Raw genomic sequence first — 13,800 nt, forward strand, 5'->3', positions numbered from 1 at the left:
TCCGAAACTGCTATGTGGCTACTGGACTGACTGCACGGAGGGGAAACTGAGACCCGTTTGGAGGAGAGAGACGTTGGTGGCCTGGATAGGGTGGTGGCAGCAGTTCTGGAGAAAGTGGATGGCTCTGGGTTATGTGGTGAGTTAGAGTGGTCAGGAACAAAATGACAGGCAGATTAATTAGGGTGACCCTTAGATTTCTGGCTGCATGCAACACTCGGGTAGTTACTGGGAAACCGAGCAGACGCTCAGACACTTCCGAGCCTTGAGAAGGAGGCCTTGAGAAATCCGTTCTCCCGCCAGGTTTCGGCGTGAGTTCAAGTCGGGCAGCCGGAAAGCGACAGGCTCAGACCCGCAGCCGGTGGCCTCGCAGCGCCGGGACGCCTGGACACCAGGAGAGCGCGGGGACTCTCCGAGCCCGGCGCGGGGGTTTCCGCAACTTACGGGCGGGGCCGGAAGAGGAAGTCGGCGCTGTCGTGGCGGCCCCCGAAGCAGCGGCAGTCCCATCGTTGCCCGGCCGCCTGCCCTGTCCAGTCCGGTCCGGCCACGGAGGCAGCGCAGCGGCCGGACCCCGAGGGAGCTACCCCGCCGAGTGAGCTGCGCCGCGCCGTGCAGTCCCACCCGGCGCCCACCAGTCCGATGGGGCCGCAGCGGCAGCTGTCTCCGGCCGGAGCCGCCCTACTCTGGGGCTTCCTGCTCCAGCTGGTAAGGGGGCGGGAGGGCGCGCAGACCTCCCCGGGGCTGGGCGGGGCCGGGGCCGGGGCCGGGGCTGGGGCTCGGGCTCGTTTCCCCTACTCCCCGCCCGGCCTTCCCTCTGCCCGCGCCTCCGCGGCCTGCTCTCCCGCTCCTCTTTCCCCCCCTCCCCTTCCCATTACTCATCTCTTTCCTTCCAGCCTCCTCTTTTCCACCCTCTTTCCCTCAACTTTCCCGCCCCCGACTCACTTCCCGCCCGTTGAAGTCCGGCGAAATACCTACCCCAAAAAGATCAGAGGAGCCCCTTAGGTTACGTTGACTTTGGTGCTTCTCGATAGTTGCTCACTGTCCCAGCATGTGTACAATTGACCTCTAGGTTTTATTGTCTAAGCCTTTCTTACTGCTTCTTGCCCTTGGGAAGAAAAAATACATATACAAGGCGCCAGGGTTCTTACCCTTGGGAAGAAAAATATATATACAAGGCTCCAGGTATTAGCACTTTAATTGCACTAACACGGATGTCTTTATAAAATTTCCTTCCCCCGCTGTAGTTCCTGCTTCGCCTTAGGGCTCATTTGGTTCTGTTATGAGGTTTTTGTTTTTTTTTTTTTTTTTTTTGGGGGGGGGGGGGGGGGTTGTTTTGTAATAGCAGTAATTTAAAATAACTTTTAAAAGACACCAAAATGTAATGCTTTTAGTGGTTTTCCGTTTTCTGCCTAATTTAAAGGGATGGGTGGGGAGCGTCGGTTAAATATAAATAACAAATATGTGTTCATAGATTTGTTTTCATAGTTACAGAGAAAGTAATAGTGTTTTAAAATTCAGCCTCAAGTAATTCGAGCTTCAGTGTGGGAGTGGGGTGTCAGGAACCCGGTGTTTCAGTTTTTGTTTCTAGTAACTTTTACTTAGGGAGTTTCAGGTTGGAAACTTACGCATGTTGTTTATTACAGAATTGGTGTCGCGTAAGCCTGTTTCGTTCTATTAGAACGTGTGATTTCTTTGAAAGACTGTTTTGCTGACTCTCAAGTTTAAGGGGTTAGTATTAGTGAATACAAAAGTGTCTTTAATAGTTATTGAAAAACTAAAATCTAAGCCAAAAAGTAAGTGCCTTTTGGTATATTCATAACTTTGACAGGCAACATCAGGAACCTGAGAGAATGTATCCAAAAATTGCTGGGGGAGGGGAGCTCGATATAAAAAGAGCAACAAAGTAGCAGTGTTAGTCGGAGTCTTTAAGGTGTTTACTGTGTAATCAGACAGATAATACTTAGTGCAAAAGATATTCAGATAGTATATAGACGTATGCAAAACTATAACCTACATATAAAACTTTTCAAAGTGTTTTTGCACTCATTTTCATTTGAACCTCTTGAGTTGATTTTAAGAATGAATATATATCACATTCGTATTAATCCTTTCTCAACATTAATTAATAGCTTACTGATATATCAGTTCCTCATAAACTCACATTGAAATTCTTATTAAAAGCCCTGAGCCCTCTCACCAGAAAACTCTACTTAAGTAGACTTGTCATATGATTTCATAGCCTTCACAAATCTAAAGATGATCCCTGTTCTGAATTTTATCTAGGCTGTCTCCCATATTCTGGATTTTAGGCCTTTTATATTGCACTTATGTACTTTGTTGTACCGCACCATGGTAATCTCAGGTTCTATACTCCTCGGTTCTAGGGTTGTTGTGAAGATTAAGTAACATTTTTCTACTCTGCAGATATTTGGTGTGCATCTTATTATGTGGTATATAATGTCCTGATGACTGAATAAACTGACAATATCTGTTTAAATTGTAAGGATCTTTTTTTGATACCAGCTAGTATCGCTGATTTTTCTATTTCTTGTTGATTTCTTTATAGATTAGTTTTCTTCTGGGTTCCTCCTTCCTTTAATTTGCTGAGATGGTCTTTCTCATTCCTTTCCTGTTCTGAGAACTTGGGTATATCTGGTTTCCTTTTCCTCAGCTGGAGCTCTCCTTTCTCCTTTCTGGATACCTAGTTCCTTTCCTCCAACTCTGTCTGAAGCCCTTTGTTTTTTGTTTTTTGTTTTTTTGAGACGGAGTCTCGCTCTGTCGCCCAGGCTAGAGTGCAGTGGCTGAATCTCAGCTCACTGCAAGCTCCGCCTTCTGGGTTTACGCCATTCTCCTGCCTCAGCCTCCGGAGTAGCTGGGACTACAGGCGCCTGTCACCTCGCCTGGCTAGTTTTTTTGCATTTTTTAGTAGAGACGGGGTTTCACCGTGTTAGCCAGGATGGTCTCGATCTCCCGACCTCGTGATCCGCCGTCTCGGCCTCCCAAAGTGCTGGGATTACAGGCTTGAGCCACTGCGCCCGGCCTGAGGCCCTTTGTTTATTCCTCTTCCCTAATTTTACAGCTCTAGGTAGTCTTTCTGAGTTCATTTGATTAGTGATGCCAGCTCAATCATTTCATATCTCCTCTATGGGCTCTGGAAACTGGCACTACTTCCCCTTAGTCATGTAATAACAGGGCCGACATCCTCATCTCTAATAGAAGCAGCACATAGTCTTCAGAAACCACTGGCACATCCATCTAGAAGAGGCGGAGGATTTAGTATTGGAAAGGCCCTGAAAGATCATTTAGCCTACCCTCCTCATCTTGTCATCTTCACATCAGAGTGAGCTCTCTGTGTATTTTGAACTGAAGCTATAGCACGTCTGGCTGTTTTAATATTTTTTAAATCCATTAGGTCTAGAAATAAAATGAATGCCTAGCAGGTAGTTAGCTGTGTCTTGACCTTGCCATAAGTACATTTTATTTTTGGGGGTTTTTTGTTTGTTTGTTTGTTTTGAGAGGGAGCCTTGCTCTGTCGCCCAGGCTGGAATGCAATGGTGCAATCTCAGCTCACTGTAACCTCCACCTCCCGGGTTCAAGGGATTCTCCTGCCTCAGCCTTCCAAGTACCTGGGATTACAGGTGCCTGCCACCACGCCTGGCTAAGTTTTGTAATTGTAGTAGAGATGGGGTTTTGCCATGTTGCCCATGCTGGTCTCGAACTCCTGACCTCAGGTGATCTTCCTGCCTTGGCCTCCCAAAGTACTAGGATTACAGGCATGAGCCACCGTGCCTGGCTGCCATGATTACATTTTACACCTCTCTTTCCCCAGTTCAACCCCCACCCTGGGCCCCAATGGTCAGAACTTTGTTTTGCAGTGTGGACCCAGTCATGGGATTCTGTTTCAAAGACAATGGATAATGTTTGTGCTGGCTCTGTATTATTTTATTTATTTATTTACTTATTTGTTTACTTACTTAAGATGGAGTCTTGCTCTGTAGCCTAGGCTGGAGTGCAGTGGCCCTATCGCGGCTCACTGCAACCTCTGCTTCCTGGTTCTAGCAATTCTCCTGCCTCAGCCTCCCGAGTAGGATTACAGGTGCATGTTGCCATGCCTGGTTAATTTTTTGTGTTTTAGAAGAGACGGGGTTTCACTGTGTTGCCCAGGCTTGTCTCAAACTCCTGAGCTCAGGCAATCCACCCACCTCGGCCTCCCAAAGTGCTGGGATTACAGGTGTGAGCCACCGCTCTTGGCCCCGGCTCTTTTTATTTTTATTTATTTATTATTATTATTTTTTGGGATGGAGTTTCACTCTTGTTGCCTAGGCTGTAGTGCAATGGCGTGATCCCAGCTCACCACAACCTCTGCTTCCTGGGTACAAGCAATTCTCCTGCCTCAGCCTCCCAAGTGGCTGGGATTACAGGCATGTGCCACCACGCCCAGCTAATTTTGTATTTTTAGTAGAGATGGAGTTTCTCCACTTTGGTCAGGCTACTCTCGAACTCCCGACCTCAGGTGATCTGCTTGCCTCGTCCTCTCAAAGTTCAGGGTTACAGGTGCGAGCCACCGTGCCCGGCAGCTCTGTCTTTTTAAAGTGCTTCAAAGTTCTCTGAAGAATCTTGAGTCTTACTCATAGTGTCTTTATAAAAGTTGTTTTGGAGAATTGCTTGAGGCTAGGAGTTTGAGACCAGCCTGGTCAACATAGCAAGACCCCACCTCTACAAAAAATTTAAAAATTAGCTGAGCATGGTGGCTTGTGTCTCTAGTCCCAGCTACTTGGGAGGCTGAGGTAGGAGGATCACTTAAGCCCAGGAGTTTGAGGTTGCAGTGAGCTATGATCACGCCACTGTACTCCAAACTGGGTGACAGAGAAGACCACGTCTCTAAAAAAAACACACACAAAAAGAAAAAAATAGTTTTGTTGATTTTTTTTTTCTTCAAGGAAGTTGAAGTAACATATAGCTACATCTTGAACTTGATACAATGAAATGATAATCAGGATCCCCAGCAGAAAAATCTGTTGCTGAAAATTTGCATTCCTTTTGTATACTACACCAACTCAAAGAAGCTTCAGTTCTTTCTCTTCTGCTCTCTTCTCTCAACCTCCAGGGGAAAATAGGTATGTTCTGCTACCCAGGCAGTAAGAAATCTGCTGAGCTGCTGTGCTGTGGAATGAATTGTGTCCTTTCACCCCTGACAGCCCCACCCCAAATTCATTTGGTGAAGCCGTAACTTCCCCAATGTATTGATATTTGGAGATGGGTCCTTCAGAATATCATTAGGTTTAGATGAGGTCATGAAGACGGGACCCTCATGATAGGGTTAGTGCCATTTTAAGAAAAGATATCAGGCCGGGTGTGGTGGCTCATGCTTGTAATCCCAGCACTTTGGGAGGCCAAGGCAGGCGGATCGTGAGGTCAGGGGTTCGAAACCAGCCTGGCCAACATGGTGAAACCCTGTCTCTATGAAAAATACAAAAATTAGTCGGGCATGGTGGCAGGTGCCTGTAACCCCAGCTTCGTGGGAGGCTGAGGCAGGAGAATCACTGGAACCCAGGAGGCAGAGGTTGCAGTGAGCCGAGATCGTACCACTGCACTCCAGCCTGGGCGACAGAGCAAGACTGTCTTGGAGGGGGAGAAAAAAAGGCATCAGAGAACTTTCTCTCTTTCTTTGCCATGTGAGGACACAGTGAGAAGGTAGCTATCTATAAGCCAGGAAGAGAGCCTTCACTAGAAACTGGCTCAACTGGCACCTTGATCCAGAACTGTGAGAAAATAAATTTCTGTTGTTTAAACCACCCAGTTTGTGGCACTTTGTTATGGAGCCTGAGCTGACTAAGAACGTGCTAGGTTTATTACATTCCTCCTTTTAACTTTCAGGTTCTTCAAAATTTTTGTTTTACCTTGCTTCTGAGCTGTCTGTGATTTCTACATCTCATTGGCTCCTTTCTAAGTCACTGATGGCTATATGTCTCTTTCCCAAAATATAACACCTATAATCTCCTTTGAAACTCAGAAAAATCCTGAGAAGGTTCAGGAAAATTATGACTTATCCTAGATCATATAGAAGGTAATGAAAAATAGGACTAGAACCAAGGTCTTTTGGTATTTTCCCACTAAATTATGCAGTAATATTTTTTTCTTTTTCTCTTATTAATATAAATGTTATATATATTTATATAATATATATACCATAAACATGTTATATGTATATATAACATATTTATATTAATGTAACATTTATATACATAATATTATAACATGTTATATATAGTAATACGGAGTCTCGCTGTATCGCCCAGGCTGGAATGCAGTGGCGTGATCTCGCCTCACTGCAAGCTCCACCTCCTGGGTTCATGCCAGTCTCCTGCCTCAGCCTCCTGAGTAGCTGGGACTACAGGCACCCACCACCACGCCCGGCTAATTTTTTGTATTTTTAGTAGAGATGGGGTTTCACCATGTTAGCCAGGATGGTCTCGATCTCGACCTCGTGATCTGCCCGCCTTGGCCTCCCAAAGCGCCGGCATTACAGGAGCCACTGCACCCGGCCTGTTATATAGGTTTTAATAGAGACAGAATCTTGTTATGTTGCCCAGGCTAGTCTCAAACTCCAGGGCTCACAGTCCTCCTATCTCAGCCTCTCAAAGTGCTAGAATTACAGGTATGAGCCACTGTACCCAGCTAATAATTTTTTTCTGAATCAAAAATTGGGCACAAGACTAAGATAAATTTATGAACTTTATTTATAAGAAAAGGCTTAAAAATAGGAAAAGTTGGCCAGGCACAGTGGCTCATGCCTGTAATACCAGCACTTTGAGAGGCTCAGGCAGGAGGATTGCTTGAGGCCAGAAGTTTGAGACCAGGCTGGGCAGTGTAGTAGTAAGACCCCATCTTTTAAAAAACTTTATAAATTAGCTGGGTGCAGTGGCTCGTGCCTGTAGTCCCAGCTACTCAGGAGGGTGAGGTGAGTCACCCAGGAGTTGAAGGCAGCAGTGAGCTGTGACCATGCCACTGTTCTGTAGCCTGGGTGACAGAGTGAGATCCTGTCGATAGATAGATATGCTTATTATATATTTGATCAGTTGTTTAAAATCACCTGAAATTTGGTCTGTTTATGAAAATCCAAACCATAAAGTCTCCAAGTGTAGGTCCTTCGCTAAAGATAGCAAAAATTTTTTTTAAGTTGATTGTTTTTAGGTCAGAGTTTGCCCAACTTTACCATGCCCTATGGTCTTAAATCGGTTCTGACTTAAGCATTACTTGTCTGGCCTTGTAGGCATTTGAGTTTGTGAATTCTAATGGAAATCATACGTTCTGGCTGGGCGCAGTGGCTCACGCCTGTAATCCCAGCACTTTGGGAGGCCGAGGCGGGCGGATCACAAGGTCAGGAGATCGAGACCATCCTGGCTAACACAGTGAAACCCCGTCTCTACTAAAAATACAAAAAAATTGGCCAGACGTGGTGGTGGGTGCCTGCTGTAGTCCCAGCTACTCGGGAGGCTGAGGCAGGAGAATGGTGTGAACCTGGGAGGTGGAGCTTGCAGTGAGCCGAGATCTCGCCACTGCGCTCCAGCCTGGGCGACACAGCGAGACTCCGTCTCAAAAAAATAAAAAATAAAAAACAGACAAAAATTAACTGGGCATGGTGGCGCATGCCTGTGGTCCCAGCTACTTGGGAGGCTGAGGCAGGAGTATCACTTGAACTTGGGAGGTGGAGGTTGCAGTGAGCCGAGATCACTCGCCACTGCACTCCAGCCTGACAACAGAGTGAGACTCCGTCTCAAAAAAAAAAAAAAAAAATCATAAATTCCATAAAAGTTGAGATATTAAGTAGAAGATTATTTAGAGAAAACCTGGAAGAAGGCTGGATCTAGGTAATACGTGGAGTATAAGCCCCATGAAGCAGGAACCCTACCTAACTCATTCTCTGCTGTCTCCCCTAACATCTCATATATTACAAAGTATTGAATGAATGAATGAATGAATGAAGAATGAATAGCTGCCTTGTCCTCTCCCCACACCCTGCTACCCCTTAGCCTTGCCAAGGGGTGCATTCTATGTTGCCAGATAGTCCAGATGGAAGGAATGGTCCTGTTCCTGCTTTTCCCATGGCCCACAGACAACTTTGATTCCCTGTAAATCCCTGTTTGATGTCCTAGCTCCCACTTTGTCACTGTTTAAATAATTACTTATAATCTCTGTAAATCTAATTGTAGTCACTTTCAGGGCATCATTTTCATAAACCTTGAATACTGGAGGTAGGAATAGAAACAATGTGTGTTGTCTTGATTATATAAGTTGTTAGGGAGGAAAGAGTGAATGATCCGAAAGTTTTTTAGGCCTGACTTTGTAACATGTGTCATTCAGACAATCCCAACTCCACCTTTCCTGCAGGGGCTCCTTTCAATTCTTTTATTGTGTTGCTGTTGACTTAAAACTGACACCTGTGTGAAAGAGAAAGGTATTTGTAAAGAAAGGGATATTTCTTACATTGCTATGATATAAGGGCAGGTGACTGTTGCTCCTTAGAATTTGCCAGTGATTACATTGTAGCTTTATATATTCCAGTTTATGAATATAGATATTTAAAAATTGCTAGTTCTCATTCTAAGTAAATTGTTTATTAACAACATTTGTCCCCCAAGCCCTCCCCCATTTGGTATCTAAAAATAGAAGCATGCATAGTTTAATTTGTACATTTTATTTATTTATGAGATGGAGTTTTGCTCTTGTTGCCCAGGCTGGAGTGCGATGGCACGATCTCAGCTCACTGCAACTTCCACCTCCCGGGTTCAAGCGACTCTCCTGCCTCAGCCTCCCAGGTAGCTAGGATTACAGGCATGTGCCACCACGCCTGGCTAATTTTGTGTTTTTAGTAGAGATGGGGTTTCTCCATGTTGGTCAAGCTGGTCTCGAACTCCTGACCTCAGGTGATCTGCCTGCCTCAGCCTCTCAAAGAGCTGGGATTACAAGCATGAGCCTCCGTGCCCGGCCAGTTTGTACCTTTTATAAAGAAAGATTACAAAGGGGTTAATCGGAGAGAGAGAGAGAGTCACATTCACATATTGTCCCTTTAAATTGAAGACAAGTATATCTAATGGAAAACAACACAAATAGCATGAACCAGGTTTAACTTACAGACTGTGTAGGGGAGTGTTGAAACTGGGACCCAGTGATGCAGCTACTGAAGAATTTTGAATAAACTCATGAGAGGAATGGGAGAACTGCTTGCCCAAACACAAATGTCTGTGCCATCAGACTGCAGATGAATTGTGACTATACTCTCTTGAGAAAACTCCTAAGAGGACCCCTGTACTGTCTGGAAGACTAGTGAGTTTCACTACTATTCATAATAAAGTCTATAATCATGTACTCGAACAACATCAGAGCATCACCTGAAAATTTGTTAGAAATGCATAATCATGCCAGGAATAGGTACAAATAACTGCTGGATTTTTTTTGTTTGTTTTTTGTTTTTTGATGGAGTCTCCTCACACTTTCACCCTGGCTGGAGTGCAGTGGCGTGATCTTGGCTCACTGCAACCTCTGCCTCTCGGGTTCAAGCGATTCTTCTGCCTCAACCTCCTGAGTAGCTGGGATGACAGGCACACACCACCACCCCCAGTTAATTTTTATATTTTAAGTAGAGACCGAGTTTCACCATGTTGGCCAGGCTGGAAACATTAAAATTCTTTAATTTGAAAAGAAAATGGTAGGGAATATGATTGAAGTCAGCTGATCTGGACAAAGTAAATTAAAATTGTTCATGAGATCCTAGAATACCATAACAGGCACCTCATAAAGTCAGAGAAAAAGGAAGCAGAACTTAATAGTATGGGCTAGTAGACTTTCTTCCCTTGTGTGTAAGGATCGAATAAGATGCTGAATATAAAGGTGCTGTTGTGACATTCATTGGATGGCCCTGGAGGACACTCAATTCCAGGACCCGTCTGAAGGAACTGGCCTGTAAAAGGAAGATTTGGGGTGAGCAGTAAGGAGTAGTTGTCATAGGGAAAGGAGTTCCATGAGCTCCAGAGTCCTAGAATTGGGGGTATTTAGAAGAGTATAAGGAAAGGATTTAGGATGTGGGAGGAACTGATTGGTTATTAGAGGAATTTGAGAAGTGGTAGGAAACCCATGCCAGTATTGTAGAAGGGAAGGAGTTAACAGCTAATGCAGAGAAATATGTGATCATTATGAAAACTGGACTGTGATGGTTGGGCACTGAGAATGAGGTGCTTGGGGATCTAGCTGTGTGAAGAGACTTGAAGTGAGAGCAGAGTTGAAAGACTGCTGATCTCGGTTTTAGAGAGCTCAGTTCTAGTCCTGAGACTGACTGACCTCATCCTTTTGATCATTTTGGATCTGTTTCATATATAAGATGAAGAGACTAGATTATGTTATTTCTAAATCCCTTCTACCTCTGAAATGATCTTTTTCAATTGATGTGGGGTCTGGTTATGTTGCCCAGACTCGTCTCAAACTCCTGGCCTCAAGTGATCCTCCCACCTCAGCTTCCCAGTGTGCTGGGATTCCAGGTGTGAGCCACCATGCCCAGCCTCTTTTAGCTCTTGATACTAAACTTTTTACTAAAAGAAGTTTTTTTGAGGTTTTAATAAAGTCACAGAAGACCAGACCACAGTTGATTACAAAGGCAAATTCAGACATTGTGGAACATGTCTCTAACCCGGAAGGTGAAAAGGAAGGGTCTTTGTCAAATGATCTAATACTAGCATGAGTGGATCACCTAATTTGGCACTTTTTATGTTCAAACAGACCCTGACTTTCTTTTTTATTTGAGACAGAGTCTCACTCTGTCAGGCTGGAGTGCAGTGGCGCGATCTCGGCTCACTGCAAGCTCTGCCTTCCGGGTTCACACCATTCTCCTGCCTCAGCCTCCCAAGTAAGTAGGACTACAGGCACCCACCACCACACCCGGCTAATTTTTTTGTAGTTTTAGTAGGGACGGGGTTTCACCATGTTAGCCAGGATGGTCTCGATCTCCTGACCTCGTGATCTGCCTGCCTCAGCCTCCCAAAGTACAGGCATGAGCCACCGCACCCGGCCCAGACCCTGTCTTTCAAGCCCATTTTCTTTATGCTTCCCAACTTAATTGACACAGCACTGTGGTTTCCACTGTTCTGTTCTTTTATAGCCTTGTTACTCAAGGTGTGGTCCATTGACCAGCAGCATCAGTATCACATAGGAGCTTATTAGAAATGAGAATATCAGGCCAAGCATGGTGGCTCATACCCTGTAATCCCAGCACTTTGAGAGACTGAGGTGGGAGGATCACTTGAGGCCAGAGTTTGAGACCAGCCTGAGTACCATGGCGAGATGTTGTCTCCTATAAGCACTGCTCCTATAGCAGTGGTTCTCAAACTTTACTGATATCAGAATCTCCAGAAGGGCTTGTTAAAACATAAATTGGCCAAAACTTCTGATTCAGTAGGTCTGGAATGGGGCCCAATAATTTGCTCTTTTCTTTTTTTTTTTTGAAACAGGGTCTCCTGTCACCTAGGCCCTAGGCTGGAGTGCAGTGGCATGGTCATGGGTCCTGCAGCCTCAACCTCCAAGGCTCAAGGAATCCTTTCATTTCAGCCTCTGGAGTAGCTGGGACTATAGGTACATGCCCCTATGCCGAGCTAATTTTTAATTTTTTTGTAGAAACGAGATCTCTCCATATTGCCCAGACTGGTCTCGAACTCCTGGCCTCAAGTGGCCCTCTAGCATTGGCCTCCCAAAGTGCTGGGATTGCAGGCATGAGCCACCATGCCCTTCCATATTTGTTTTGTTTGTTTGTTTGTTTGTTTGTTTGTTTTGTTTTTTTGAGACGGAGTCTCGTTTTGTCGCCCAGGCTGGAATGCAGTGGTGCGATCTCAGCTCACTGCAACCTCCACCTCCCAGGTTCAAGCGATTCTCCTGCCTCAGCCTCTCGAGTAGCTGGGACTACAGGCATGTGCCACCATGCTCGGCTAATTTGTTTATTTTTAGTAGAGATGGAGTTTCACCTTCTTAGCCAGGATGGTTTCGATCTCTTATCTCGTGATCCTCCTGCCTAGGCTTCCCAAAGTGCTGGGATTACAGGTGTGAGCCACCATGCCCGGCCCCAAATTTGTGTTTTGTTGTTGTTTTTGTTTGGTTTTCGTTTCTGTTTTTTGAGATGTAGTTTCACTCTTGTTGCTCAGGCTGGAGTGCGATGGCTCGATCTCGGCTAGATCAGTGGCTCCCAGGTTCAAGTGATTCTTCTGCTTCAGCTTCCCAAGTAACTGGGATTACAGGCATGGGCCACCATGCCCGGCTAATTTTGTATTTTTAGTAGAGACGGGGTTTTCCATGTTGGTCAGACTGGTCTCAAACACCCAACCTCAGTTGATCCGCCCGCCTTGGCCTCCCAAAGTGCTGGGATTACAGGCATGAGCCACTACACCTGGCCAATTTGCATTTTTAATACCTTAAGAACTATTTAAGTTTTTGCTAGGAAGTCTTTGACTTTAATTATGTCCTGCTCATGATTATCTGTTTCAAGTTTGCTTTTAATCTCTCCAGTAAGACTATCTTTTTTTGTGTTATTTTTTCAACAGCTTTATTGATGTATAATTTGCATACCAAACAATTCACCTATTTAAAATGTATAAGTCAATAATATTTAGTATATTCACAGATACGTGCAACTATCACCACAGCCAATTTTATAACATTTTCATCATCAGAAAAAGAAAATAGGTAGAGCACTGAGGAATTTTAGGGCAGTGAAACTATGTAGTACAATGCTGTAATGATGGATATGTGTCATTGTACACTTATCAAAACCCACAGGATGTACAACACCAAGAATGAACCCTAATGTAAACTATGGGCTTTGGATGATAACGATGTGTCAACGGAGGTTCATCAGTTGTAACAACCACTCTGCTGTGGGGTGTTGATAGTGGGAGAGGCTTCACGAGTGTAGGATAAGAGGCTATATGGAAACTCTGTATTCTCTGCTCTCTTTTGCTGTGAACCTAAAACTACTCTAAAATAAAGTCTTTTAAGAAAGAAAGAAGTCTGGGCATGGTGGCTCATGCCTGTAATCCCAGCACTTTGGGAGGCCAAGATGGGCGGATCGTCTGAGGTCAGGAGTTTGAGACCAACCTGGCTAACATGTTGAAACCCCGTCTCTACTAAAAATTCAAAAATTAGCCAGGCGTGGTGGTGGGTGCCTGTAATCCCAGCTACTAAGGAGGCTGAGGCAGGAGAATCACTTGAATCCAGGGGGTGGAGATTGCCCTAAGCTGAGATCATGCCATTGCACTCCAGCCTGGGCTTCAGAGTGAGACTCTGTCTCAGAAAAATAAAAAAGAAGGAAACTCCATATCCTTTAGCTGTACCCCTTATCTCCACATCTCACCAGGACCTAGGTAACCACTAATCTTCCAACCATTAATCTTTTGTATTTCGTTTACATTGCATAAGTACTTGGCAAGGTGCTAGATATATTTATTAAGAGATTAATATGTATAAACAATTGCATCATCTAACTTCATCTCTATTATAACTGTGAGGTCTGAGTGTTTATTGTTATCTTAAAGCTGAGGATATTGAAACTTAAGATAGATTAAATAACTTGTAACATAACCAGTAAATGATGAAACTAGCATTGTGTCCTCGTACTGTCATTTCAAAACTCATGCTCTTAACCTTTGTACCGTAATATCTATTGTAGTAAACTGAATTTTCCAAGCTATGCAATATCTGTGAGAAACTTTACTAAGATACTTAAAATGTAATGGAAAGGCTTAACTTGTTTGGGCATGCTGTCTC

The 13,800-nt window shown here is 44.6% G+C and overlaps 1 protein-coding gene across 2 annotated transcripts in view; it reads left to right on the forward strand.

Annotated features, from left to right (window-relative positions):
* The first annotated feature begins 375 nt into the window (after positions 1-375).
* Positions 376-13,800, forward strand: part of SPPL2A (signal peptide peptidase like 2A) — a 64,446-nt gene continuing 51,021 nt past the window's right edge. For both annotated transcript variants that reach the window (XM_023227226.3, XM_023227227.3), the window contains exon 1: positions 376-702. In XM_023227226.3, coding sequence (XP_023082994.1) covers positions 637-702 — 66 coding nt within the window. In that variant the 5' untranslated portion in view covers positions 376-636. The remainder of the gene's footprint in view (positions 703-13,800) is intronic.

Source organism: Piliocolobus tephrosceles, chromosome 6 (assembly GCF_002776525.5).
Source record: "Piliocolobus tephrosceles isolate RC106 chromosome 6, ASM277652v3, whole genome shotgun sequence".
Lineage (NCBI taxonomy): Eukaryota > Metazoa > Chordata > Mammalia > Primates > Cercopithecidae > Piliocolobus > Piliocolobus tephrosceles.